Raw genomic sequence first — 26,675 nt, forward strand, 5'->3', positions numbered from 1 at the left:
CAGATGCTTTCCTGGTTTTATTGGGTTAATCAAAGTCAAAGAGATGCCATGGTTCTCTGGCATTAATAAAGAAACACGCCTCATATCCTTCTACTCTCTTCTTCTTCTTCTTCTTCTTCCGCGTTCGCCAGATATGACAAGTACTGCGCGGACCACTACGGGAATGGCATCTGCGACAACAGCTGCAACACGGAGGCGTGCGGCTGGGACGGCCTGGACTGCTCCGGGGACACCCCGCCCAGGCTGGTGGACGGCACCCTGGTCATCGTGGTGCTGCTGCAGCCCGAGGAGCTGCTCGGGGACATGAGGAACTTCCTGCGCTCCCTGGGCACGCTGCTCCACACCAACCTCAGGGTGAAGCTGGACAAGGACAAGAAGCCCATGGTGTACTCCTACTACGCCCTGGACGACGACAGCATGGCCGTGCAGGCGCAGAAGGGAAGGGGCAAGCGGGAGCTGGAGAAGGAGGTCATCGGGTAAGATGGATACCTCTCACTAATCGGAAGAAACACACCATTAAGACCGTTTAAGGGATTTTATTAGAATGAAGGAGGGAGGGGTTGTGGGTACCGGAGGGGGGTCGCCAACCCTGGAGTCTTTGGGGAGGAGGTTGTGTGGCAGTCGTCTTTGTAGCGTGCATGGATCTCTCTCAGGGCGATGTTTTCTCATGCCGATAAGGCTCCTTTGAATAGAAATTATGAAAGGAAAGAGGGGAGCAGGAAAAAGAGCTACTATGGAGGTGAATAGGGTGGGGGTGGGATGCGAGAAGCCTGCAGGGAAGCGGCTTGTGTGCGACGCAGCGAGATGGGTGAAGCTTGGGCGGGTATAAATTCGGCATGTTCGTCTTTCGCAAGCGAAGATGACCAATTGACTTCACGTCTTGTGGGTGCGAAGATGTTCTGATGAGGCGGGTCCATGCACGGAATGTCCTATTGCACTGAGGGCATGTGATGTCTGGGGGCTGGCTAGGTGAGAGGGAGGAACTGGCTCTGGTCTTTCGGAGCTGACGCTTCAGTTTGGCTTCCTGGATGCGACGCTTTTCAGACTCCTGTGTTTCTCCGCCTCCTGAACATCTGCCATTTCATTATTAGTGTGGTTGCCCTAACAGGGCAACCAGACTATTGTCATTGTAAATGAGCGATACTTTGCCGCACTACTCCTCCCACAGTTTTTGCCGCACACACTCGAGCCATATGTCAAATTGACCGGCTTCATCGGGAATCGTGTCCTTGTATTTTGCTAAGAGATCCGTTGTATAGTTTAATTGATATTAATTAATTAGTTCTCCATAGACTTATAATGGGGAAATCGAAGACTAAATGTAAGTATTTTTTTTCCATTGGAGACCGTAAGCGCAACTCTTGAACCGTAAGTCATTAAATCAAATTGTCTTTTTCCATGGATTCCTTGGGTCATGATGCATTTCCACATATAGGCCACGCCCATTTTCGTCAGGAAAGAAATTCCTGCAAATTTGAATTTTCTCCAAAACACACTTTTGGCTCCTCCTACAGATTTTGTCCAAATCTCACAAAATCGGCACACATGATCCTACCTATCCGATTAAAACACCAACTGGTAGTGCGTATCGTTCGGCCGTAATTGTCGTCCGAAGATAGTAGGAGGGGCCTATTTTACAAAAAATTCCATAAATCACGAACGGAATGTCCGATCCATTCCAAATTTGAATCGCATGTCTCGGGTGGTTCAATCAACGAAGTTCCAAAAGCAATTCCATTTTCATCCATAGGGAGCGCCGCAAATGCGAGAAATGTAACCGTTTGTCGCAAAAACATGATTTTTGGGAGATAAGTAGTTATGCATGATCACAGGGGTGACGTGACATTGTAATTGGCTGGCAAAATTAGCGGGAGGGGCCTATTGACTACTAGTTTATATTCATATTTGAATAGAAAAGAGAGGTCGCACACAATGCATCGCGACGCTTCGTGAGCTTGTAGATCAGCTATTTTCAAATGGTCGAAATGTATATAGGGTTGAACTGGTTACAGTAAAGTTTTCAAATAATTGTAGTGGAGTAAAAGTACAAATGTTGGCTCTGAGATGTAGTGGAGTAGATGTAAATGTATTGGAAATTGGAATACAGTCAAGTAAAGTACAAATAACTCTAAAAAATTGTACTTAAGTACAGTATTTGAGTAAATGTACTTAGTTACTTTCCACCACTGGGCTAACGGCAGGAGGATGAGTTAACAAAACATCAACAAAGAGAGAAGTATATGACCAAGCTGTCCGTCTGATGACAAAAAAGATTACAAAAGAAAGGAGAGAGAAGTATGACTAAGACACAGAAGTGGTCAATGTTATCCTCAACTTCATATTGACATCTGTTGTCCAGATCATATCTCACAGCAGGGCTGCAGGGCTGAATCATTCAGGCCGCGGTAGTCAAGTCATACACCCAGCCAGGCCACCCTATCCCTATACCCACACATGTGTACGTTTGGATTACAAGCCATAGAGTATAGACAGAGTTGCGAAATTGAGGGGGCAGAAAACAGCCCGGTCACGTGGTTATGTACTCACGCGAGCCCTATCGACTACAATACATTCCGTAAACTTCAGTATTTCATATCTCTGTATTTATGCCAAATATTGCGATATCGATACGTTATACGATATTACTGTTAAAATTTCATATTCTACATTTTAAGTGTTGCAGCACTTATACATACACGCACGCACACGTGTGGGGATTGAAAAACCATAAAACCTGGGTGATCTATTCTACTGTATGCTATCAAATTGTATGTTTATTCATGCAGCATAGTACTGTATAGTATATTGGTGTTTTAAGAAGTATGTTATACTTTAGCTATTGAAAAATAGCAGATCTACAAGCTCATAACGAGGCACCGAGTGCCACGCTACGAGCTTGTAGGTCTGCTATTTTTTTTTTATCGTGAAAATGTGGTGCAAATCTTTGAATATATATTCTGTCAGAGTGATCGTTTTTAACTCAATCTTTGCTTCATGGGGGGTCCCTGGAACAACATGTTTTCAGATGGGGGTCGGCGGCCAATTACATATAATTTTGGGGTCCTTGACATGAAAACCTTTAAGAATGACTGACATAGAAACATAGGATTTCAGAAAACTGACATTTGCAGAAATGTCTTCAGGTCTAAATGGGACCGGACCGCATCTCCATGATATGATCTACTGCATACTGTCATAGTTCTCTCTTTTTGTATATTTTTGTCATCAGTTTCCTCCTTTAAGTGAAAGAAAAGTAGTGTCAAAATATCTTTTGTATTCGGTTTCAAAACAGGCCGTTTTCGTGCTGGGGCCCTTACCGTTTGTCGCAAAAACATGATTTTTGGGAGATAAATCTCCTCCGAAGTAGTTATGCATGATCACAGGGGTGACGGGACATTGTAATTGGCTGGCAATATTAGTGGGAGGGGCCTATGTAAGCGACTGTGGCAACCACACTTTGCAATGTTGAAAGATTGCGACCTTTCTAGTTACTGCATGTTATCATATGTGACTGAGATTGACGTGTCCTCTCCTTGCTCTCCACTCGGTGCAGATCTACGGTGTATCTGGAGATCGATAACCGTGAGTGTGCCCAGAGCTCCGAGTGTCTGTCCAGCGCTGAGCAGGCTGCGTCCTTCATCGCCGCCGAGCACCTCAGGGCCGAGCTGCCTTACCCCGTGGTGTCCGTCAACAGTACGTCCATTCATATCTCTCTATAAAAAGAATGAAAAAATTATATATCTGCTGTCGGGCAGAAAACCGGCTATGTCCAAAATATTAACTCAAAGTTGGTAACTTGGTATGGTGACTTTATACATGACAGATACTTGAATGTGTCCTTATCACTTTACCAAAACACAGTGGAGTTAGGAGGTTTTGGACCATTAATGTAGAGTTCTTTCTCTGTCTTCGTCATTCTAATCAATGATGGATGAAACAGCTATCTCCACGAGTTGGCTTGTTTGAACGACGAGTTTGAAAATAGCTGGTTTCTACCCGACAGCAACGATATTCAAATGTAAATAATCCTCTGTGATCATGCTGTATTTTAAACTATCCTCTGCATTCCCGTCCGCCCCCCCCTCTCCACCCTCTCCACTCTCCACCCTCCAGGTGAACCCTCATCCAGGATGGACAACAACTACTTGCTGTACCTCATCGGCGTGGCGGTGGTGATCATCCTGCTCATCCTGGTTCTGGGCATGCTGGCGGCCAAGAGGAAGCGCAAACTCGGCAAGCTCTGGTTCCCCGACGGCTTCCTGGCCAAGACCGACGACAAGAGGAGAGAACCTGTCGGACAGGATGACTTTGGAATGGAAAGGATGAAGTGAGTGGATAGATGAATGGACGGATGAGGAGTTTCTATTGGTACTCTATTTATACCTTTGTTTGATAAAAACAATCACGTTGATGTTGCATCTATGGTGTTATGCTGGAGCTTGAAATGAAAGCGCTGACTTTCTTTTCTTAGGAACTTCAAGACCCAGGATGGGACCATTACTGATGGAGGCCAGAATCAGAGATGGTTGGAGGAGGAGGTTCCGCCAAAGAAACCGCGGGTGAGAAGGACAGAACAGAAACGTTATTGTCTATCCATGAACTCTTGGCTTTCGCTTCACAGAATAATAATAAAATAAAAGCAGTACACAACAAAACACCATTACTATCCATCCAGTTCATATAGAGGTGTGTGTAACATCATCATCATACCCAGAACGTATGCGGGAACGCCTACTACCTACCGAGTGGCAAGAAAAAAAACTTTCTGGCTTTGACAGCCCATACATCCAAACAGAAATATCCTGTCTGATTGCATTAAACAACGTTAAACTCACTTTGCCACTGGATTTGCCACTTTATGCATGCACATACCCTCTATTCTATCCCATACATACAGTAGAGTAGAAATCACACCCGTGTGAAGTGAGGGGCACTCTTATCATCGTACATCATCATAATCATCATCATTCCAGCCAATCACAATTTGCGTCCTCACCTTCGTCATCAATGTTTGTGTTACTCAATGTTTGTTTTGTTTACACAAACACTCAAAATTGTCCATTCATTGTCAATGGGATTTTTTTTTTTTTTGTTAGATCGATAAATTAATAAAGTGATGTATGCAGATGTATGCATAGTGGACTACGGGATACTGTAGGTGTTCAATAGTCATGCTGTGTACTAAAGCGTATTTCAACCCCCTGCCAGATGGAAGACAAGCCTCTGCTCCCCATGGATGGAGGAGTAGACCGCAGAGAGTGGACGCTACAGCATCACAAGGCCGCTGATATCACCCTCACCCCACCTCAGGCCGACCTGGACTCAGACTGTCTGGATGTCAATGTCAAAGGACCGGGTATGGCTCATTGCTTTTTGCCGCTTCTTCATTGTTCTTCTTCTGTCTGCGCTGAGCTGGTGTTCCATATTCACCAGCATTTAACCCACTGAGACCTAAGACCAGATTCTACAAATGTCTTCTAAATCCTGACAGTTTCCTGAAACAAACCTATGTTTCTATATCAGTGATTTCATGTTAAGGACCCCCAAAATTATATGTAATTGGCTGCCGACTCCCATCTGAAAATATGTTGTTCCAGGGACCCCCCAGAAGTAAAGATTTGAGTTAAAGACGTATATTTAAAAAAATAGCAAATCTACAATCTATGTACAAGCTTGTACATCTGCTATTGTTCAATAACTAAAGTATAAAAATGGTTAGCGCTAAGGTGACACAGTGTGTTCCAGGTCTTAATGGACAATTCACAAAATAATGCATCCGTTAAATAGGTTTGAGAACGACTGGTTTAGAAGGCATCTTAACGGTGATCTCTCTAATCCCCTCCCTAGACGGCTTCACCCCGCTGATGCTGGCGTCTCTGCGCACCGGCGGAGGAGGCTCCGAGTGCGGCCTGCACGGCGAGGAGGAGGAGGAGAGCGGCGGCGACGAGCCGGGCCCCAGCGTCATCTCGGACCTGATCGGCCAGGGCGCCACGCTGGCGGCGCAGACCGACCGCACGGGGGAGACGGCGCTCCACCTGGCCGCCCGCTACGCCCGCGCGGACGCCGCCAAGAGGCTGCTGGACGCCGGCGCCAACGCCAACGCCCAGGACCACATGGGCAGAACCCCGCTGCACGCGGCCGTCTCTGCCGACGCCCAGGGAGTCTTCCAGGTGAGAGACTTACATTAATGCCATAAGAATGAACAAATTCAGTATTATGTAGTATGCTAAACTGTATGCTGCTTATTAGACCAGTTCCTACCAGCTAACGTACAATAGAACTTTTTTCACAGCAACAATGAAATAGTAGGGCAAACACAGGTGTTACAAATGATTACTGCTTTAGCTTGTGTCTCATTCATGGCTCACTGGAAAGACTCACTAAATGGAACAGAATCTTAATTACCGGTAGTATCATATCATTGGCAGAATGTGTTTACCCTACTATTTAATGTCAGTATGGCTGCCATGACATATAGGTCTATTAATTCACATCTAGTCTTTGTCTATTTTCTTTACTGTATAGACTGTAAAACAGACATGATCGTTCTTTTTTTATGTTTTTTTTTTGTGGCTTTCGCCTTTATTTTATATTTTTATCGAGGGACAGACAGTAGGCTGACAGGAAATGGGAGAGAGATGGACATGCAGTAAAGGCCGTCGGTATTGGGAGTCGAACCCGCGGCACACTGCCAGACTGGATTACCAGCCAAGGTGCCTGGGCCGCTGAGCCATGGCCCACAGACATGATAGTTCTCAATCTAATCTTTGAACTCGATCCTTCCATCTCGCTTTCCCTTCTTTCAGATCCTGATACGTAACCGGGCGACGGAGCTAGACGCACGCATGAACGACGGCACCACTCCTCTGATCCTGGCCGCCAGGCTGGCAGTGGAGGGCATAGTGGAGGAGCTGGTTCACTGCCACGCTGACATCAACGCTGTGGACGATCACGGTCAGGGAACTATTATTAACACATCATTCTTCCTTCATCTGCCCTGTTTGTTACTTTTCTCATTGGACTCTGGATGCAGTGTCTACATGTCTTAGTTCAGTGCTGTGGTTCCCAAACTTTTTAGCCCGTCCCGTTAATTCGCTTTTTGGGGGAATGTTTTTTGAACATGTTTTGAAATATTAATAATTAAAACCCAAATTTTGAAAACAAAATATAAGGGGACCCATAACAATGTGTCCGTGACCCACTGGTTTGGGAACCAGTGTCTTAGATGGTCTACAGTGGGACCAGTGCCACTCTAGAAACTCTAACAGTACGTTTTAACAGTGGGAGACCTTAGAGACCAACGGCGAGCGTCGCTTGAATTTCATTGGCTTACGCCCAATCACCCACTATCGCCGGGCAACATCGCCCAAAAGACGAATTATTTTTATCTTTTCGGCCGACGTTCCTCCGCCCACTTTCCGACCATCGCCTGTTCGCCTGCTATCGCCTCTATCGCCAGTAGTTGCCGGGTCCCATTGACAAATAATGCACTTCCGGAAAAATCGTCTGGCTGTCGCCCGCTGTTAAAACGTACTGTATGGATGGCGTTAAGAGGCTTAGTACTGAGGTAGAGACTAATGTGTGGTTTCTTTTCTGGTCTTGGCTTCCAGGCCTATAGACATAAATACAGTACATACTGTAGATGCCGCCTTGGTCCCTGGGGCTGTATGTCAACACCACCACCATATTAGCTGGGTCAGCTTGACATAACTGCACTGCAAGAAATATGCCTGAGTCCTAATATAAATACCCAAGACTACAGTTCTGTTCTGTTTTATATCCATTGCTGCTACTATCTACATAAGAAAACCCACATTTTTCATCTAAAGTATTCTTTATCATAACATGCTGAGTTGCTGGCCAATGAGGTATTTATCTGTCCAGGCCAACATTCTCTTATATCTTATAGTTTATCCAGCAACCACAATGAGAGCAAACTTGCAGCAGCATAATTGTGGACTGTGGATTTCAACTAGACAATGTGTTGCTGATACAATTTGCTAACTAGCTAACATGGATGGATTTCTCTCCGCCCTCCTTCCTTTGTGCATTCTTCAATTTCCTCCTGTCAGGCAAGTCAGCTCTACACTGGGCAGCAGCGGTCAATAATGTGGAGGCTACTCTGGTGCTGCTGAAAAACGGAGCCAATCGTGACATGCAAGACAACAAGGTGTGTTGTTGTTGTGTTTCACTCAACTAATGTTTTTTTTTAATAATTAATTTTAGTTAATATCTTGATGGTTTGACACAGAATAAAATAGAACTGCACTCTGTCGAGTGCATACTTGCTTGTTGCACACTAGTAGGCCATAAATGGCCAACTAGTGCGCAAGCAGAGCGCGCAAGTCCTTTCGACCGCTGTAAACTGTCAAATCTCAGTATCTCTGTGAAGGAACGTTTGAAATGTATAATCTTTAGATGTAACTATTTGTTACCTACCTACTTTATGCATATAAACACCTAGTATTATTAAGTATGATTCAAGTTTCTATCTATATAAGTTTGGGTGAAGAGCTAGTCATACATATACACACCACATACTATGGTCCCAGCAGATCAGGCACAATTTGCTATTTTATTTTTACTGATTATGTATATAGTATACGTATGACTAGCTCTAAATGATGACGTAAGAAATATGGTCATTTGTGGTCATTTGGTCCCAGCAAAACAGGCACAGATTTGTGTGTTTTTCTGCATAAACATCGAATGGCGGGACATCTGTCACGGCGGAAGAGACCGGGCGAAAACATTACTTGCGCGCTCTGCTTGCTCAAGTAATGACTGTATTGGGCCTATTTTTCCATCTGAAAGTAGAACTGTCTTCTCTCGTAAACCTGATAGCCAACTTAAGCCAAGTAGCTCTGCCTTGGCCCGATGTAACTAACATGTCCATGTCCATCTTTGCATGTGCTCTCTCCAGGAGGAGACTCCATTGTTTTTGGCTGCCAGAGAGGGCAGCTTCGAGGCAGCCCAGGTTCTTCTGGACCATTACTCCAACCGAGACATCACCGACCACCTGGACCGGCTTCCCCGCGACACGGCCCAGGAGCGCATGCACCACGACATCGTCCGCCTGTTGGACCAGTACAACCTGGTCCACAGCCCCCACAACGGCCCCAACCACATGGGCGGACCCGGAGGCCACTCCTCCATGGTCTGCGGGGCCAACGGAGCGGGCTTCATCGGCATGCGCGCCGGGCCGCAGGGCAAGAAGAGCCGGAGGAGCGGACCCAAGGTGGGAGGAGGCGTTGGTGGAGGCGCTAAGGAGCTGAAGGACATGAAGGCAAAGAGGAGGAAGAAGCCCGCCGGGGGAGAGGGTCCGGCTGTGGCCGCAGGAACGGGAGGAGGGAGTGCTGGAGGCACAGGGGGAGCCATCGCTAACGGTACGAAGGCAGCGGGGGGGCTGTCGGAGAGCTCCGTCACCATGTCGCCCGTCGACTCCCTGGAATCGCCGCACTCCTACACAGGCGACACCGTAGGTGGCACCACTAACACGGCCAAATCCCCTCCCCTCCTCGCCAGCCCCACCTCCAGACCTCTGCTGCCTCCCGTTAGCCACATGTTGGGTCAGCAGCAGGGCTGGGTGGGCATGAGCAAGCACGGATACGGTAGCCACATGTTTGGCCTCATGCCACACCAGATGGGGGGATCCCATCCAGGTATGAGCCAGCACCACGGCCAGGGCACGATGCTCACCCCCATGAATGTCACCATGAGCCGGGAGCAGCTGCCCCCCATCGTCACCTTCCAGATGATGGCCCCGGGCCCGGGCGGTGGCCAGACCATGATGAAGCAGTCCCAGCAAGGCCAGGTCCAAGTACAACAGTCCCAGGCACAGAGCCAGAGCCAGAGTCACTCCCAGCAGGGGCCAGGTCATCTCCACTGCACCCCGGGAATGATGTACCAGATCCCCGAGCAGATGGGCATGGGGCACGGGCTCCCTCACTCTCTCCAGCACCCCCACTCCCACGCCCTCAGCCACGGTGGCCACGGGATAGCAGATGGCCAATCCCGGCAGCTTCCCCCCTATCAGCCCATGCAGAGCCCCGTGGATAAGTACCCGACGCCCCCCTCCCAGCACAGTTACGCCACGGCCGGCTCAGAGGGCACCACCCCGGGGCACCCGGCCCATCCACCCAGCGAGCACCCGTACCTCACCCCGTCGCCCGAGTCACCCGACCCCTGGTCCTCCTCCTCCCCCCACTCCAACTCGGACTGGTCTGACGTTACCACCAGCCCCACACCTCTGGGGAACGCCCATCATGCACTGCCCTCATCGCGCCGCACACACATTCCAGAGCAGGTGCAGCTGCAGCCACAGTCGCAGCAGTCGCAGCAGGCCTCCCAGCAGCCGCAGCGGGGAAACATGCAGGTGTTTGCGTAGGCAAGCCCGAGAGGACAACGCGCAAGGACAGACTGTTGTTCTTTGTAGTTAAAACTACGACACTTATCTTGTCTATTTCTTCTCTGTCTTTATTGTCAATTATTTGACCTCTTCCTTGATATGGTAATCAATCACCTCCCCCCTTTACGTGTTTTCATTCTCTTCTTGCACTTATGAATAGTGTGTGTGTATAGTCTCTGACTCGTCATAGGGTGTTGACGGCTATTACGGTAAATCAAAAGTTCTGAATACCAAAAAAAAATGAAAAAAGTGTGGTTAGTCAGCTTTCACCAAGTCCACATGAAAGCATTTTGGTCTGTAGGGGTTTTCCCTCATACTGTCCCTCTGATCATGAGCAGGAGTCCTCTGTTCTGCATCAGGACTTGGCCGTTTGGCCTCATCTTCGGTACCCAGGACAAAACTGTTTTATGGAGGGAACACCAGGAAAAAGCTTATCAGACATTAGTCAGTGTCTTGTGAGGAGGCCAAGACTGTTGCTTCGGAAGTTAATATGACGTAACTTGGATTTCTGGCTCTGCTCAGTGGTACAGGGCTGAGCCTTATTGTTTTGGATGTCATTTTCTCTGAAGGACAATGTAATTGTGTAATGTGCTATATGCTCTCCCCGGCCCCCAGTATTGTTTAAATATAATAGGCCTGCCAATACTAACTTCCTCCCTGTTGGAATTATACCGTAACTCTACTTTTTTATACGATGGGTCATGTTCTGCTAATGTTATATTTTCTCCCAAAAACTGCCTTGTTGTTGCCTTCATGTTTATACTCATTTTGTTCTTGTTTTGTTTTTTTACATTGCTAAAAGGTGGGGCAGTGTATTCATATCCATTGTATGGTTAGAACTACAAACACACACAATGCATTCTCTTCACTATGTGGTTCTCAGCTTGTGGTGTAAATGGTTCTTTTTTTTTTACACATGTTATGTATTTCTAATGCATCAATTATAATAGTTACGGTACATCACGTTTTATCCCCTCTGACCGTGTCTGGACAATGGGTCGTGGGTCTGCATGTGTACACAAGTCAATTGAAAAACCACAACATGTGCTCATCATGTATGTACTCAAGTGTTCATGTATTAAAGAAGCAGTTACTGATTGTCAATACATAAGTGGAGTTAGAGATCATGTGAAAACTAAACCAAGGGTCTGTACAGATGCACTCTTCTCACGTCTGTCTTTGGCTCTCACTGTAAGGGGGCTCCATGTGTTATTGGAGATGAGGGTGTATACATTAAGTCGAAGTCGTTGCTGTCCCTTTTTTTCCCTTAAATTAATGCCCTACCACTTGATCATACTGTACGTCACAGTAGCGTCACACAAAAGCATCAAAAGTAGCAGATCCGCAAGCGACACATTTTGAGCCTGTCCATCAGTAAAATGCATGTGACCTCCGAAGCTAGTCGAGAGGCTACTTTATCTACTTTTGAATTTGAATCCTGGAAAGTACATACAGAGGTTTCCACCCGACGGAGACGAAGTGAGATTTTCAACGAGAGGCTTGAGAAGCGTAATGCAAAAACAGACGTTAGTGTTGTATTAGTATTGTTATTGCATTGTGGCACACAGAAATTGTGTAAATACAGCTAGAATGACAGGAAGTTCTTTACCGAGGAAGGGTTGGCTGTGATGCCTGTATCCTCTAAAATGGCTGTTACTATTGTGTTTTTTACACCGCCTCTCTGCCGTTTTGAAATGGTTCTGAATTCGTACTTGTTTTGTTTGCTTGAAATGGCCGTTTTTCTCTTCCAAATTCATGTAATCACTTTTGCTTAACTACAATCAGTTTTATCTGTGCACCTTTTGTAATTGTTGTGTGATTCATAAACCAAGTCTGGAGATGTATATGGTATTCGTAGAGCTGTTGTAATGAGAGTACCCTTTATCTTTGTCACGCTTCTTGATGCTGAGCGTAGCCTCATGTGACCGCTCTGTAATCACTGACAATCAATCCATTGTTTCACTTTTGTTTTGATAAAAAAGGAACAACAGTGTGTACAACAGCCAAATAAATAAAAAATTAATTCCAAATTTCTGCAGGTTGGTATCTGAACAACCAATTGGAAAAGCCTTATTTTGGATTACTGTTACAGTGTAGACTTGTTATCAAGGATAAGAGTTGAACATACAAACGTGTCTTTTCTAAATGATAATATTCTGGTTACATTATGTCTGCCAAGTGCCTGTGCAAATATACCAAATTCCTTATTTTACTTCTGTATTCCCTTTCTGGCACTTAAGAGCCTTAACCTAATTTTTTTTGATATGCAGTTACATGCAGTTGTAAAAAAGGAGAAGAAAAAAAAGTTTATTGGGTCATCAAACTGTTTTGTTATGTTTTCCTTTTTTAAGAGCCTTTTAGAGCATGTAATTTCCACTTTAGTGCATATGCGAGGCAATGTTTAATGTGCTGTATATAAACAATTTTTGTATGTTTATTGTACTTTCTCTCTTGGTTAACCATAAATATCCTATATTATACATGTTATATGAAGTAGTTGGCCTCGTGTTTGTATAAGGTAGGAGCTATCGTTTAATAATACAGAACAAAAGCTGTCTGATAGAAATAAACCAAAATGATCAAGTGCTTCCTGAAATAAATTCTGATCTTCTCAGATTGATTAAGGTCCACTGTCTCTCTTTTTCAGCCCCCCCCCCCCCCCCCCCCCCCCACACACACACCACACACACACACACACTATATTATATCCCAACATGCCTTATATATTGTCAATTAATTTCATATTAATTCATATAAGACAGTACACCACACATGTTCAATCAGTGCAGTGCTGCGCCAATCCAGCAGGTGTCACAGTAGGGTCGCTATGGAGAGCAACCACTGTCAAATTAGAGAGAAAGAAAACTGTACACGGAAGTGGTTCCACTGAGAGCCAGGCGGATATTTCTCGACTCGCCGTGCAACAACCATCATCAACCAACCTAACCTCACTCGATATTCTGTACTGTACCGCTTGGCAAATAAAACGGAGAAATAACTAGTGATGGTTGCTCAACCGAGCGAAATTACGTATGGAGAATTATATTTCATGTCCTTATATAGCTTACTTGCTAAAACGTGTAGCTGGGGGTTAATGGACGCGAGGACTTGAATGTGCTGCTGTTTTGACAGCTGTGTTGAGATTGTAGCACCTGGTTGAATGACTAACCCATTAACGCACTGGTTGCTGCTGTAAGAGAGGCTATACCCACTGAATACCATAACTCACACTGTCGGGGATATTAATATCTGATGCAAAGGCAACTTCTCCCACGTCTCTAAAGTTCTTTCGGGGCAGTGGTGGTGGTGGATTGTTTTTGAAAAGCATATCTCAAGCCAAAAGGGAAGGTAAGAAAAACTGCATTATATTATAAACAGTGTTTATGACACTCCTTAATGTTGACTTCCTCTGTAAATGAGTGTTATCGTGAGATTCATTTGTTGTGATAAATATGTACATAAAAAGAGCGCTTGACCCAAAACACGACCTCCCGCTCTGGGGGTCAAATCCGGCGACTTCGGAATGGTTGCCTAGTAAAAACGTAGCTGCAATTTGCAACACTAGATGTTTGAGCGGTGCACACAGTCTCCAGTGAATAGCTTTGTGTGTCCATATGTTCCTATGGGTGTTTGGAGTACGACCTATTGACCCTGCTGTTTACAGAGTACGACCTATTGAATCCTGCAGCTGCTGTTGAGTGGAGTAGGGCATTCCAGGAAGGAGGGGTCATTAAAACCCTTATACACACACACAAGTTTGTGCATAGATAGATGCACACCTGGATACACATACACTGTGTGTTATAAGTGTTCGAGTTTGGAAGCGCTTGTTGGAAATCACTGAACTGGCCTGCTTACCACCTGTTTTGAATTTTCACATAATGCAGGAGGCAACAGTAGGTTGTGTTATTGAAAACAGGCGTATTCACAATAAGGCCTGGCCGCCGTCTGGCCAAGTTTCGATCTCGCCTCTCCTTGAAAACCATTCCATTGGCCCTCGCCCATTCACGGACGTGTCTATTCCGTGGCGCGGGGGAATCCTGTTCTACCTGTTCTACCTTTCTATTAAAGAACACAAGGGAGCTACATTGGACACACTACTGAAGGTATTTGATGCTGAGTGTCTAGGGCACTAATTACACTGTGCCAATGGCCACATGTACTGTTGAATGCCTGTTTACTACAATTACTAGTGTACTGTACAAAGAGTAAAAAGTGCACGCAGAAGTACAATGGTACAATGAAGCCTAAATGGTATGTGTCTCCTAGCGTTTGAGAGAGGTTTAACTGAAGTTCTGAAACTCTGAACTACGATTCTGTTAAAGAGATTTTCAAGCGAAAGCCCTGTCGTCCCATGTTCTGAGACATCACTAAACAAACACTGTTTGATTTTTCTGTTAATTCTGTCAATGAGTCACAAATCTGTGCTGGCGGTCATGTTCGCCTTATCTGTAATGCTGCTGTAAGTAGCTCACTCATAACAACTACGGTGGATTTTATGAAACAAACACTTTGCATATAGAAATAGGATAATTCAAGCTTTTCGTCAGCTGCAATGTTGGTGAGTTAAACGTTGTTTAATACAATCAGATAGGACTTTTCTGTTTGGATGTATGGGATGTCTCTAGTGTTGAAAATATCCTAAACGTTACGTAACCTCAGTAAAGCAAGAATACAGTAACCACTGGAGGCGAGCGCGTTGGGGCGAGTCTTCCGGTTACCAGTTCAACTCCAAATGACCTTACAATGATGAGCACCTCACCAATCACCATGATGATGTTATGGAGGAAATCGTTTCACGTTTACACCAGCACTTCATTCTATGTTCAAGAGATAGGGGTGACTTCTTTGTGGCTAGCTATTTTGGCTAGCTATTTTGGACAGACAATATGTCTTAACACTTAATAATAATTCAATTTAAATACTTTCCTCAGTGCCGCTGTCCTGTCCTCCGCCATGGCCTCGTCGAGGCTGAAGTACCTGTCTCTGGGCGTGCTGGTCTTCCAGACCACCACTCTGGTGCTGACCATGCGCTACTCGCGCACGCTGCAGGCGGAGGGGCCGCGCTACCTGGCCTCCTCGGCTGTAGTGGTGGCGGAAGTCATGAAGATTGTGGCCTGTGTGCTGCTGGTCTTCAAGGAACACAGTGAGTTGTGAACAGCAGAAGGCATCACTTTGTCTACAGCAGTGGTTCTGAAACGTTTTTTTCATGCCACAAGTTGCTACTTAGATGTGGCTTAGTCTCAGAATCAGCTTTATAGTCTTATCACAGATTTACAGAGTAAAAGGTGAAATTAGTTTTTGTGCATAGTTCCCATCATGTCGGGGCGGTTTCTTCATAGAAAAGAAAGAGATGAAGAAGAAGGGTTTAGAGAAGAGGAGGTCAAGAAAATGAATCAAAGTAAAAAAATCTACATATTCACACTTAAACCTGAGATATAAGGTATAAAGCCTCTAATTTGCTTGCAGCTTTTTTCTACCACCCTAGCGAGACCCAATCCCTGGAATTGGGGGGGGGGGGGGGGGGGGGGGGTTCAGTTAGTTGGTACTTTGCGCTCCTGGTTTGTTATTGAGTACATCCGCATATGTTCTTCTATTACATACTGTACGCTTCTATTTTCTGGCTCACCCTTGGTATTCCCTCATACAGAATGTTGTTAGTAACGTACACTCATGCTGACTCTTGCTAAGTACTGCACGCAACATTCTGGTGTAGCACCCCTCTCTAGACTCTAGAGCCGTCAAGCCCGTCATCACAAATACGATGAGGTCGGCACAGTTGGCTATGGATGTTTTTAGCCCAACGAGTGTTTTTTGTGCAAAACTAATGCTTGGAATGGATTCAGAATCATGAAAACCCCCTAGTTTGAAACGTCACATGCTAGTTAAATTTTGAAAATGTTGCCTTATATAGATTGTTAATGGTATGGTCACATATAACCCCTTATTATGAAAATTGCCCAATTATGCAAGTTGGCATTCGGCAGTTTCTAAATGCTGGGGACCCATACTTGACATTTCTAACATAAAACTTTAGGGTACTAAAATGTCCGGGTTCACAATGGGGCTCTATGGACTTGCAAGTAGACTATTACCAGAGATACCAGAGGGGAGAAAAGTATCAACTGGGTCTGTTGCCTATAGATATTAAGGCGGATACTTTACGTTTTCATTCTAGCTGTAGTAGTAAAACTATATTGTCTCTGCCAGGTGGAAACCTCATTATGTCCAAAAAAGTTAAAATATGGAGATAAGAGGATACTGCGCGACAGAGACCTTGTGTAGTTTGGAGGTCCCCAAGGACCACTGATATACAAGTAGTCAGTGTTGTAGTAACTTCCCTTCCTGTGTTTGTTACACAGGTTACAGCCTGCGAGCTCTGAACAGTGTCCTTCGTCAGGAAATAGCCCACAAGCCCATAGAGACGCTGAAGCTGGCGATCCCCTCTGGGATCTACACTCTGCAGAACAACCTGCTCTATGTGGCTCTGTCCAATCTGGATGCTGCCACCTACCAGGTAATGTAGGGACCAGGTAGCGCTGCGGCACTAAGGCCTGGACTGCAAAAGACAGAGAGTGATTGGAGGATGTTTTATAATTAAGGGCAGTACATGCTCCTTCCAACGTCGGAAACAATGTCCGGTTCGCAAATGTTGTATCCGTTCAAGGTGAGCGGTAAGGAAGGGTGGGGGCATGTCCCCTGGTTTATGGATTAAAGCGGTGCCCATGCAGGACTTTTACAAGGGGGCAGTGTCGAATTTGGCAGCAATTTTTTATTTTAGTTTTGTCATAGTCTTTTGAATAAATTTTAATTTAGTTTTAGTCATATTTTAGTCATCTGAAATGCTTTAGTTAGTCTAGTTTTAGTCGACTGTCATGTGATTTTAGTCGACTAAATCTATAGTTGTTTTTTGTCGACAAATGCATTTTTGCAGGCCTTGATGCCGTTGTAATGGCTGATTTTACGCTTGCTGAAAATAGCCGCGGCTATTTTCAGCATGCAACCACGTCTACTCAAAAAGGACTTGTCTTGGCCCAGGCGGTGGCGTAACCGTCTGGGCACCCGACTGGTAATCCAGTCGCAGTGTGCCGCGGGTTCGACTCCCGAGCCCGACACGTCCTTTACTGCATGTCATCCCCCCATCTCTCTCCCGTTTCCTGTCAGCCTACTGTCTGTCCCTTCAAAAAAACAAGAAAAGGCGTAAGCCGCAAAAAGAATATCTAAAAAAAGAAAAGAAAAAAGAGGATTTGTCTTTAACTTATACTGGATCTCTTGTCCACTAGTCCCTTCCTAACATTTTAGTTTTAGTTTTTATTTATGAGGTTATGATTTAGTTTGGGTTTAGGCATAGATTTACTGAGGTTATAATAGTTTGCGTTTAGGCAAAGATTTACTGAGGTTATAATGGTTTGGGTTTAGGCAAAGATTTACTGAGGTTATAATAGTTTGGGTTTAGGCATAGATTTACTGAGGTTATAATAGTTTCGGTTTCCGCATAGATTTACTGAGGTTAAGAATAAGATTTAGGTTAAGTGCATAGTACATACACGAGTGCTCCGTACCATTGACGTCAAATTCAGACGTCTGGAAGAAGCATGTGTTGGCCTTTTTTACACTGGTGTTGGTGTTCCTTTCCAGGATGTGTAGGACTTGGGGACAGTCCTACAGTATTCAGTGGTGTTTCTTCTTTCCACCCTGTCTCACTTAGGTAACATACCAGCTGAAGATTCTGACCACAGCACTGTTCTCCGTGTCCATGCTGGGCCGGAAGCTGGGGGTCTTCCAGTGGCTTTCCCTGCTTGTCCTCATGGCTGGAGTAGCTCTAGTACAGGTATGTAGGTATCTTTCACTCAGTTGTCTCCTACAGCAGTGTTTCTCAAACCTTATCATGTCAAGGACCCGTACATTTATATTTATTTGGCCGTGGACCCCCATCTGAAAATGTCTTGCCAGGGACGCCCAGAAGAGACTATGTTAAAAATCTAAATAATTAAAAAAAAACGAATTTGCAATAAAATAATTATATATGGATAGAGTTGTTGAAAGTGATGCTTCATTAATCATTAACTACTTTTGGTGGAGACCCACTGGAACCTCCTCAAAGAACCTTGGGGGTCCCCGGACCCCACACTGAGAACCACTGCCATACTGTACATTACATTTCACAAGTAGACATTGTACTGGTGTGGTTACTGTTATTCTTGTACAAGTTTATTTATTAATTATTATTAATTAATTTATTTGACAGGGACAACGCTCATTAATCAACATGTCAGTTTTCACATCAATGTAAATGGGCCAGAGTTAGCCAAAGCTAAATTTCATCTGTAGTCCCTGGGCAGGCTCTTAAAAAGTAAATGATAAAAGAAAGACAGAGTGTAGGGCGCCTGCACACAACACCATGCGTTGATGCCATGTGTGCATATGTGCAGGCACCCATCACTACATCCATACAAAACACGCTACAACAGATAAAAGAAAGACAGAGTGTAGGGCGCCCGCACACAACACCATGCGTTGATGCCATGTGTGCATATGTGCAGGCACCCATCACCACGTCCATACAAAAACACAGTACAACAGATAAAAGAAAGACAAAGTGTGGGGTGCCCGCACTCAACACCATGCGTTGATGCCATGTGTGCATATGTGCAGGCACCCAACACCACGTCCATACAAAAACACAGTACAATACAGATAAAAGAAAGACAAAGTGTGGGGTGCCCCCACACAACACCATGCGTTGATGCCATGTGTGCATATGTGCAGGCACCCAACACCATGACCATACACAATACAATACAATACAGATCAACATGGTACAGGGGACAGAACAACTGCAAAGTGAAATGAGAAATGACACCGAATACTAATTCGGTGAATTGTTTTTAGCCACCTTTTCAGGTTGAATTTGAAGGTCAGATAGTTGGAAGTCTCTCTTACTTCTGTGGGGAGACTGTTCCAGTGATGGGAGGCTCTAACAGAGAAGACTGTTTTACCAAACACACTACGTCTGATTGGCACTTCACAGTCCCCTCTGGTAGTTGCCCTTGTTGCTCTGTCACCACTGTCCCTTCGATCTATGAACTGGTTCAGTGGTGGAGGTGCAAGTCCATTTAAGATCTTAAAAATGAGACAAGCATCTGCAAAGAGTTTGAAGCTGTTAAAACTAAATAGGTTGTACTTTTGAACTATGTGGTAACGGATGGGCTTTTGGTCAAGTGTTTTTAATGTCTGTTTGTACAGTGATTCTATGGGTTTTAAAGTTGTCTGGTTTGTCTGTGACCAGGTTGTGAAACAGTACGTTATGTGTGAAAAAATCATAGCATGCATGAAGAGTTTAGCTGCATCGGTTGTTAGATATGGTCTTATGTGTCTGAAATTAGATAAATTGAATTTGATTTTGTTGGCTATATTTTTTAAATGTCAAGTTTGAGTCTAGTGTAATTCCAAGATATTTGAATTCTGATACTGTCTGAATACTACTACCCTCAATGAGAATGTCAATGTCAGGGTCTGTGGAGTTACGTGAAAAATACATACAGACAGTTTTCTTTTTGTTCAAATGCAAACATGAGTTCCTCAGCCAATCTGATACGTGGCCCATGGCTCCAGTTAATTTATCTGCTGCTAGTTGTTTGTTTTTAGCGTGTATATAAAGAACTGTGTCATCGGCATACATTTGTATGGAGACAGTTGGACAGACGGAAGGCAGATCATTTATATATTTTAAACAGGATAGGGCCCAGTTTGTGTCTCACTACACTTATTTGGCATTAATTGTCCGTGTTGCGAATGTGAATATTATGGTCACGGTGTAATAACAGCAGCAAAGTAACTGTTCTCTCATCATAGTTTTCTAGAGGAAGAACAAATTGTTCTAATATTCTAACTTCTGCTCAAAGAAACAAGGCAGAATATGCTGTAGTGGCATTTTTACTTGCCAAACTTATCAAACGTCATTAAAAACCTTAAAGTTATTCAAGATGTTCACTACATTAATCCATCCATAGTCTAGTAGTATAATTCAACATGTAAACAACAAGACGCTTTGGAACATTTTTGTGGCTTGGCAACGTTGCAATTACCCCTCTGCTGAATGTCATCTTTATAGATCCTAAGGGAGGATCCAGTTGCTTGTCAGAATAATATGTAGACCATAAGCAATAAATGAGGTTCAGTTCCATAACTTTATGTAGTGTACTTCAGGAGAGCTTAAAAAAAGAATCTAAGGCACACTGTTCTGTTGAAAAATGTAAATGCCATTATTTCTGCATGGGTTGGCAAAGTTAAAAATGTTTGCTGACTAACGCATTTGAGCTCAGACAGGCCTTCATCAGGGTACACGGGTTATGACAGTGCAACACATCATGACAATATATATATAGATCTAACAAACAAAAAAACACCTGCCCGGCATGCTGGTTCTGTGACCCTTGTGCTTATGCGACACCGTGTTCAAATCTGACTCCACTTTCACGGCAATCTTTCTCTGCTTCTAGAGCAAAAAGGGACATAACATATCATTGAATATGATACCCTTTATATACCCTGGCCTAACCCTATATACAGTACATATCGTTGCTGTAGGGCAGAAACCTTTTATCTCCATATTTGTTTCCCCCCATAAATTAACACCCTAATTGATCATATGGTAAATGGTGCATTTATATAGCGCCTTTATAGAACCTTGCAGTTACCATCCGGCCACGACTACCCCTGAGCCACCGACGCCCCTCCTACAGCGTTACACAAAAGCACAAAAAGTGGCATATCCACAGATCTGCTACTTTTAATTTAGCAAATAACAGTTTTGGACAGGCGATAATTATGTATTTATTGGATATATTATATTCTCATACCATGTGTTGGGTGGATGCTGTTTTAACCAATTTAGACCCTGTTATGCTGTTTTAAACCCATTTAGACCCAATTACACCTATTTGTTACATTACACCTATACAAAATTGGACGTTTTTCAGAAAACTTTACGTTTTTTAGATGGTAAATGACCAACTGTATTCTATCTCTGTCGGGTGTAAACCTCATGTGTCTAAACAAAGCGGTTTCTTTTCCGGATTCAAATTTAAAAATATCAGATCGACAAGCTTTGCCATTTATGATACATTTACAAAAAGACATAAGCGCTTTCTGCCCGACAGCAACAATATCCTCTGCACCTGTGTGTTTCTCTTGTATATCCAGTGGCCCTCCGAGTCTAGCGAAGCCAACGACACGGAGGCCGTGTCCGCAGGCTCCCAGTTTGCCGGCGTGACTGCAGTCCTGGTGGCCTGCTGTTCCAGTGGCTTTGCTGGCGTCTACTTTGAAAAGATCCTCAAGGAGAGCAAACAGAGTGTCTGGGTCCGCAACATTCAGCTAGGTCTGTCTTATCTCTACACAGCACTGGTTCTCAACCTTTGTCATTTGAAGCACCCCCAGTTTGATATACATTAAGCCAGTGGCTCTCCCCCAAAATATTCATTTTTTTAACTGGGAAGGACCCCCCCCCCCACCCTGATAAGCACTTGGAATGTAGAAGTTGAGGCATTCAATTTAGCTTGACTCGGTTCCACAGATAAATATTGTGAAAATAGCAGCTCTACAAGCTGACAACGTCTCAGTTTGTAGAACTGCTATTTTCACAATTTTTGCTTCTTTCTTAATATATATTATTTAACAATTTGGCCAATGTTTGACCAGGTTTTATAGTATAGTTTGTTGATTACTTTTGATGCAGTTTTGGTATTTACTATTTTTTATTTTAGAGGTATTTGAAATGGTCTAAAACGTCCTTAAATTGTAAGGTACTAATGTGAGACAAGTACTAATGTGAGACAGGGCTGTTTTTGTTGTGTTTCAAAACAGATTAGGCTGAGTAAGCCTGCAAGCATTGCTGTGCATTCATTGTCCCCTTCTCTGCCAGCTAGGCTGTTTTACCTTTGCTGCGTTTTTCTGCTGTGATGAATGTTCTTGCCTGGTTTATTTTTACCTCGGAACATGTGAGGCGTGTGTTAATTCTCCTGCACTTCATTTCCTGGTGTGAACTAGAAGCTTACTTCTTGCCGGTGCCTTTCTCTACTGTGCAGATGTTGTCTTTGAAAATCGAAAAGAAATCAAATTGATTACATGATTGCAAAATCTGAACGTGTTTATTATGTTATGCTGTGAATGCATGTCACTGTACATGTAGCATCTTCTATCAGTTTAATCTTAAATTGGATCTTTAGAGTGACACTCAGATCTGACCAGAGACTATTTTGATTAATTCACATTTTATTTACAAAAATGCAAACACTGAACATATATATATTTGTACATAATCTGTCAAAAGATAATTGAGAGCTTATTTTCATTGTAGCCATTGGAGTAACAATGTGTGTGTTAAGGTGTTTGCACACTGGTGCGTTTTTGTTGTCCGAATATCGGAGAGAATAGAGGACTTAAAAGAGAAATCGACGTCACTTTATGTCAATCACGTTTGCACACTGCTGACGAATATTCCGTCTGTATGAAGTTTTTTCGGGCCGGGGTTGGATTTTATCCGTTTTCTAGTGTCTAGTGTGGTCTTGTGGGGTTTTGGTAACAAGAGAGCAAATTGAATCAAGGCTTGCATGTAACATAACTTCAGCTGTAGAATATAAAAATGTGGAGCTCCCTTTGGTGGAATAACACGTGTACATCACTAACCCTAATAAAAGAGTTATTGACCTGATATATGGGTATCTCCTTGTTTACAGTCCTGAGGACGATAAACATTTTAATATGTGGTACTCTGTCCTCCACTCTGAGAATAATAATTTGAGCAGGCAGCAGGGTGAAGACGTGTTCTGGGAGTTAATTGTTGCCAGGCGTGTCTCTGTAATGTTCATAAATCAACTGGTGAAAGGCCTGTAGATTGCAGGAATGCCCAAGCCAAGAAGAGCTTGGCTAAATTCAGTGTCTGTGATAATTGGCAGTCGCCATATATGGAGGAGGCATTGCTTCCTGTACCCGTGATCTGTATCCTGAAACAATAATGTTATCTATCTACTAATGTTTGTGGTCATAGATTTCTTGTTAAGTGTGTGTGTGTGTGTGTGTGTGTGTGTGTGTGTGTGTGTGTGTGTGTGTGTGTGTGTGTGTGTGTGTGTGCGTCACTTATAGGGATGTTTGGCCTGGTATTCGGCCTCATTGGCATGCTGGCATATGATGGTGAGAGGGTGAGCGAGTCAGGAATGTTCCAGGGATACAACACCATCACCTGGACTGTTGTAGCGCTACAGGTACCTGTCTGTACTCTACCATCTGCTCTGCTGTAATGCAGTGGTTCTCAAAGTTTTTCATGCCATGGAGGACCGTCCAAATTGATATATTTGTCCATGGACCCTCATCTGAAAATGTCTGTCCCAAGGACCCCCAGAAAGGAAGATTTCTGTTAAAAAATGAAAAATTCCAGATGTACTTGTTGGGTCTCCGGACCTCACTTTGAGAACCACAGTAATGAACTACAGATTTAGGGTACCAATGGTGACCCAGGTTCTCTTGAGGACCTTGCTTGGTATCCCATTACGAGAAGCACCTGTGGGGGGGACTGTCGTAGCTGTTCAATATTCAAGCTATGTTCTAGGCTGTTTCTTAAACGGGTCAGTTTCCATACAGGGCCAGTAGAGTACAGGTCATCACGCCTCTGTCCATCTGTGTTGAAGTGTTTATTGTTTTTCTAGGCGCTGGGTGGTCTGGTCATTGCAGCGGTCATCAAGTATGCTGACAACATCCTCAAGGGATTCGCTACATCGCTCTCTATCATCCTCTCAACTCTTATATCCTACTTCTGGCTCCAGGACTTTGAACCTACGGGGTAGGCTCTCTCGATCTTCACAAAAGCCTCGGTAGACGATAAAATGACCAATGTTTTGTTTAAAGTGTAATATCCATTTGGAGTGTTAACGATATATATGTACTCTCTCTTGTCTCCACCTCTCTCGTTCTTTTTCTGTGGCCCTGCGTTGTACGCTGACCATGTGGTTGTCGTTGCAGTGTGTTCTTCATGGGGGCCCTTCTGGTCATCAGCGCTACCTTCCTGTACGGGTATGAAGGCAAGACCTCCCCCAACCCCAGCAGGGCGTAGCACAAACACACACCAGTACTAGAAGAGCAGCCGGCAGTCCGGCGACAGACACTAGAGAAGAACTGCTGGAGCGGGCTGGAGAAAAAGAAGAGGAGAAGAGGATTCTATTGTATTACAGTACTGAGTGAGCGTGAGGAGGAGGAGTGGCTGCAAAGCAGAGGACGGAGGTCAAGAGCAGGAGGGACGTACAGTAGGGTAAAACATGAAGCATCACAGAATGTTTAGCTTTGTGATGAGCCTCAGACACCAATAAGTGCCTCAAACTGGGAACCACTGAGCACAGCACAGGACACAGTGCCCAAACTGGGTCGTTACATGATAACATTGTCACCACTAGACAGATACACCTGGCTACCAACCACTCCCCCTGCTGGGTGCTGGGGGGTGGGGTCCTCATTATTAACTGAATTGTGTGACTGATGATAGTATAGACACAGAGCTTATTTGACTGCAAGTTTGCAATACTTACTGCCACATCAATCATGCCTGTACAAGTTGCAATGTAATGCAGATGCAGACATTTATGGGTAATGTGTGACTATGGTCCAGCCCTGATGGCTTGTTGCCATCAGTCATTATGTTAAAAAAAAAAGTCTCTTATACACAGTCAAATCCTCTGTTAATTGAACTCAAACTCTGTAAAAAGGAGTTTACTGTGTGATTTGTTTTTGTTTTTTAGATCTGTACTTGTAGACTATTACACTAGTACTGTCTGTCTGTGTGTCTGTTTATATTTGTGTTTCTCTGTCTGCACATTTTATCCTCCTAGAGGTGATAACACCAAAACAAACTTGGGCTGAAAAACTAAAGGCGATGAGCCAAACAGCTCGGCTATGCACACCTCTAGGTTGCCTAGTTTGCTTTTGGTTCACAGCAAAATATGGAACTCTTTTGAGACTACACATATTTTAGTGACAGAATTATTAAAATTATAATTTATGTTTCTGTACAGGTTCATTTCTACTTGGTTGTGCTCTGGTTTTGTGCACCTACAATTGCCAATAAATATACAGGCTCACAATGTGTCGCAGCGCTACACATAATGAGCTTGTAGATCAGCCATTTGTGATGCGTGAAGTGGCGCCCAACCATGTATAAATCTGGCATTATATGACACTTTAATAATGGCTGTGGTGAACCAATTAGTGCTGTAAGCAGGGTTTATGAAATAACGTGAACAGTATTACAGCAGTGACTGTAAATGTTAAGTTACAGGATTACAGAAATCCTACTGTAAAAGTAACTAAGTGGATTACTTTTGAAGGAAAATGGGCGTTTTGATTATGATACAAAGAGTGCTTATTAAAACTTGAAATGGTAGATAATTGTGAATGTAAGTAATGCTATTTAAATCACAGTTTGTAAATCAGAGCAAATAACTTGATATTCTGTAGATCGGGAGGACAAGTGGCCACAGTAACCAAAAAGCAATCAAGCTGTGTTTGTTGCATTATCACAGTCAAGATACTGATTAATAGCAATGCAGAAAATGCATTCTATTTAAAGTAACATTCCCAACCCTGATTGTATGAATCTACTTATGTATTTGTCTTCTAAATACCACTCTCCATTATGTCACTGGAGGAAGTCCGCTATAATTAATTTCTTTGTTACTGTGTTTACCAATCATATAAAGGATTTTTTTTAAATTGTTTTCTAATTGTTCTATTTTGTTGAAATCATAGCTCATCTCTGTTCTTGCTCCTTAGACACATCACGTTCATATTTACGCCTCATTCATGTACATTCCTTTAATCTTTCTTTTTTTCTTTTTTTTTCTTGATGTATTTCAAGTAGGTCAGTCAGTGTGACAAAACCAACGGCAGAGAGAGAAGAGCTGTGACCGATTGGACCTCGGGTCCTTGAGCTCACTTAGACCATAATGTTATGTGTAGCTGTTATTTTGTTTATCGTCTGTCGGGTGGAATGGAAACCTCATTAGTCCAAAACTGTTACTTTTCAGGATTTAAATTCAAAAGTAGATCTCCAACCAGCTCAAAACGCGTGTTCCGAGCTTGCATATCAGCTACTTTTGTGACGCTGTAGTATGATCAATTAGGGCATTAATGTACGAAAAAACACCAAAGAGGTTTGCCTCGAAATGGTATGTGAAACATGTTGAGGAACTGGGCACATCTAGACTTTTCTCTTTCTCTTTTT

At 43.8% G+C, this 26,675-nt stretch overlaps 2 protein-coding genes across 5 annotated transcripts in view; both read left to right on the forward strand.

Moving 5' to 3' along the window:
- The window catches only part of notch2 (notch receptor 2), a 75,123-nt gene extending 62,095 nt beyond the window's left edge, over positions 1–13,028 (forward strand). For both annotated transcript variants that reach the window (XM_083767570.1, XM_083767571.1), the window contains exons 27-35: positions 132–476; positions 3,554–3,693; positions 4,114–4,327; positions 4,472–4,559; positions 5,209–5,356; positions 5,848–6,170; positions 6,807–6,954; positions 8,073–8,170; positions 8,924–13,028. In XM_083767570.1, the coding sequence (XP_083623696.1) occupies positions 132–476; positions 3,554–3,693; positions 4,114–4,327; positions 4,472–4,559; positions 5,209–5,356; positions 5,848–6,170; positions 6,807–6,954; positions 8,073–8,170; positions 8,924–10,387 (2,968 nt within the window). In that variant the 3' untranslated portion in view covers positions 10,388–13,028. The remainder of the gene's footprint in view (positions 1–131; positions 477–3,553; positions 3,694–4,113; positions 4,328–4,471; positions 4,560–5,208; positions 5,357–5,847; positions 6,171–6,806; positions 6,955–8,072; positions 8,171–8,923) is intronic.
- Positions 13,029–13,294: 266 nt separating this feature from the next.
- On the forward strand, positions 13,295–25,840 carry slc35a3a (solute carrier family 35 member A3a). Of its 3 annotated transcripts, XM_083766961.1 has the most exons (9): positions 13,331–13,438; positions 13,693–13,756; positions 15,343–15,554; positions 16,771–16,925; positions 18,117–18,239; positions 21,614–21,788; positions 23,552–23,670; positions 24,112–24,245; positions 24,425–25,840. In XM_083766961.1, exons 3-9 carry the CDS (start codon positions 15,365–15,367, stop codon positions 24,513–24,515), a joined length of 987 nt encoding a protein of 328 aa, XP_083623087.1. In that variant the 5' UTR covers positions 13,331–13,438; positions 13,693–13,756; positions 15,343–15,364; the 3' UTR covers positions 24,516–25,840. The 3 variants fall into 3 exon arrangements, with proteins under 3 accessions (XP_083623086.1, XP_083623087.1, XP_083623088.1); XM_083766960.1 differs by having other exon boundaries at positions 13,295–13,756; XM_083766962.1 differs by lacking the exons at positions 13,331–13,438; positions 13,693–13,756 and adding an exon at positions 14,122–14,514.
- Positions 25,841–26,675: the final 835 nt, after the last annotated feature.

The sequence above is a fragment of the Protomyctophum parallelum genome (genome assembly GCF_964188405.1).
Source record: "Protomyctophum parallelum genome assembly, chromosome: 6".
NCBI classification, from domain to species: domain Eukaryota; kingdom Metazoa; phylum Chordata; class Actinopteri; order Myctophiformes; family Myctophidae; genus Protomyctophum; species Protomyctophum parallelum.

Bases quoted from the DNA above. Each gene is read 5' to 3' on its own strand.
- slc35a3a (XM_083766960.1), top strand. From the start codon at position 15,365: ATGGCCTCGTCGAGGCTGAAGTACCTGTCTCTGGGCGTGCTGGTCTTC. The intron at 21,789-23,551 runs GTCTGTCTTATC...CGTCACTTATAG, and splicing joins GGTCCGCAACATTCAGCTAG to GGATGTTTGGCCTGGTATTC. The intron at 24,246-24,424 runs GTAGGCTCTCTC...TTGTCGTTGCAG, and splicing joins CAGGACTTTGAACCTACGGG to TGTGTTCTTCATGGGGGCCC.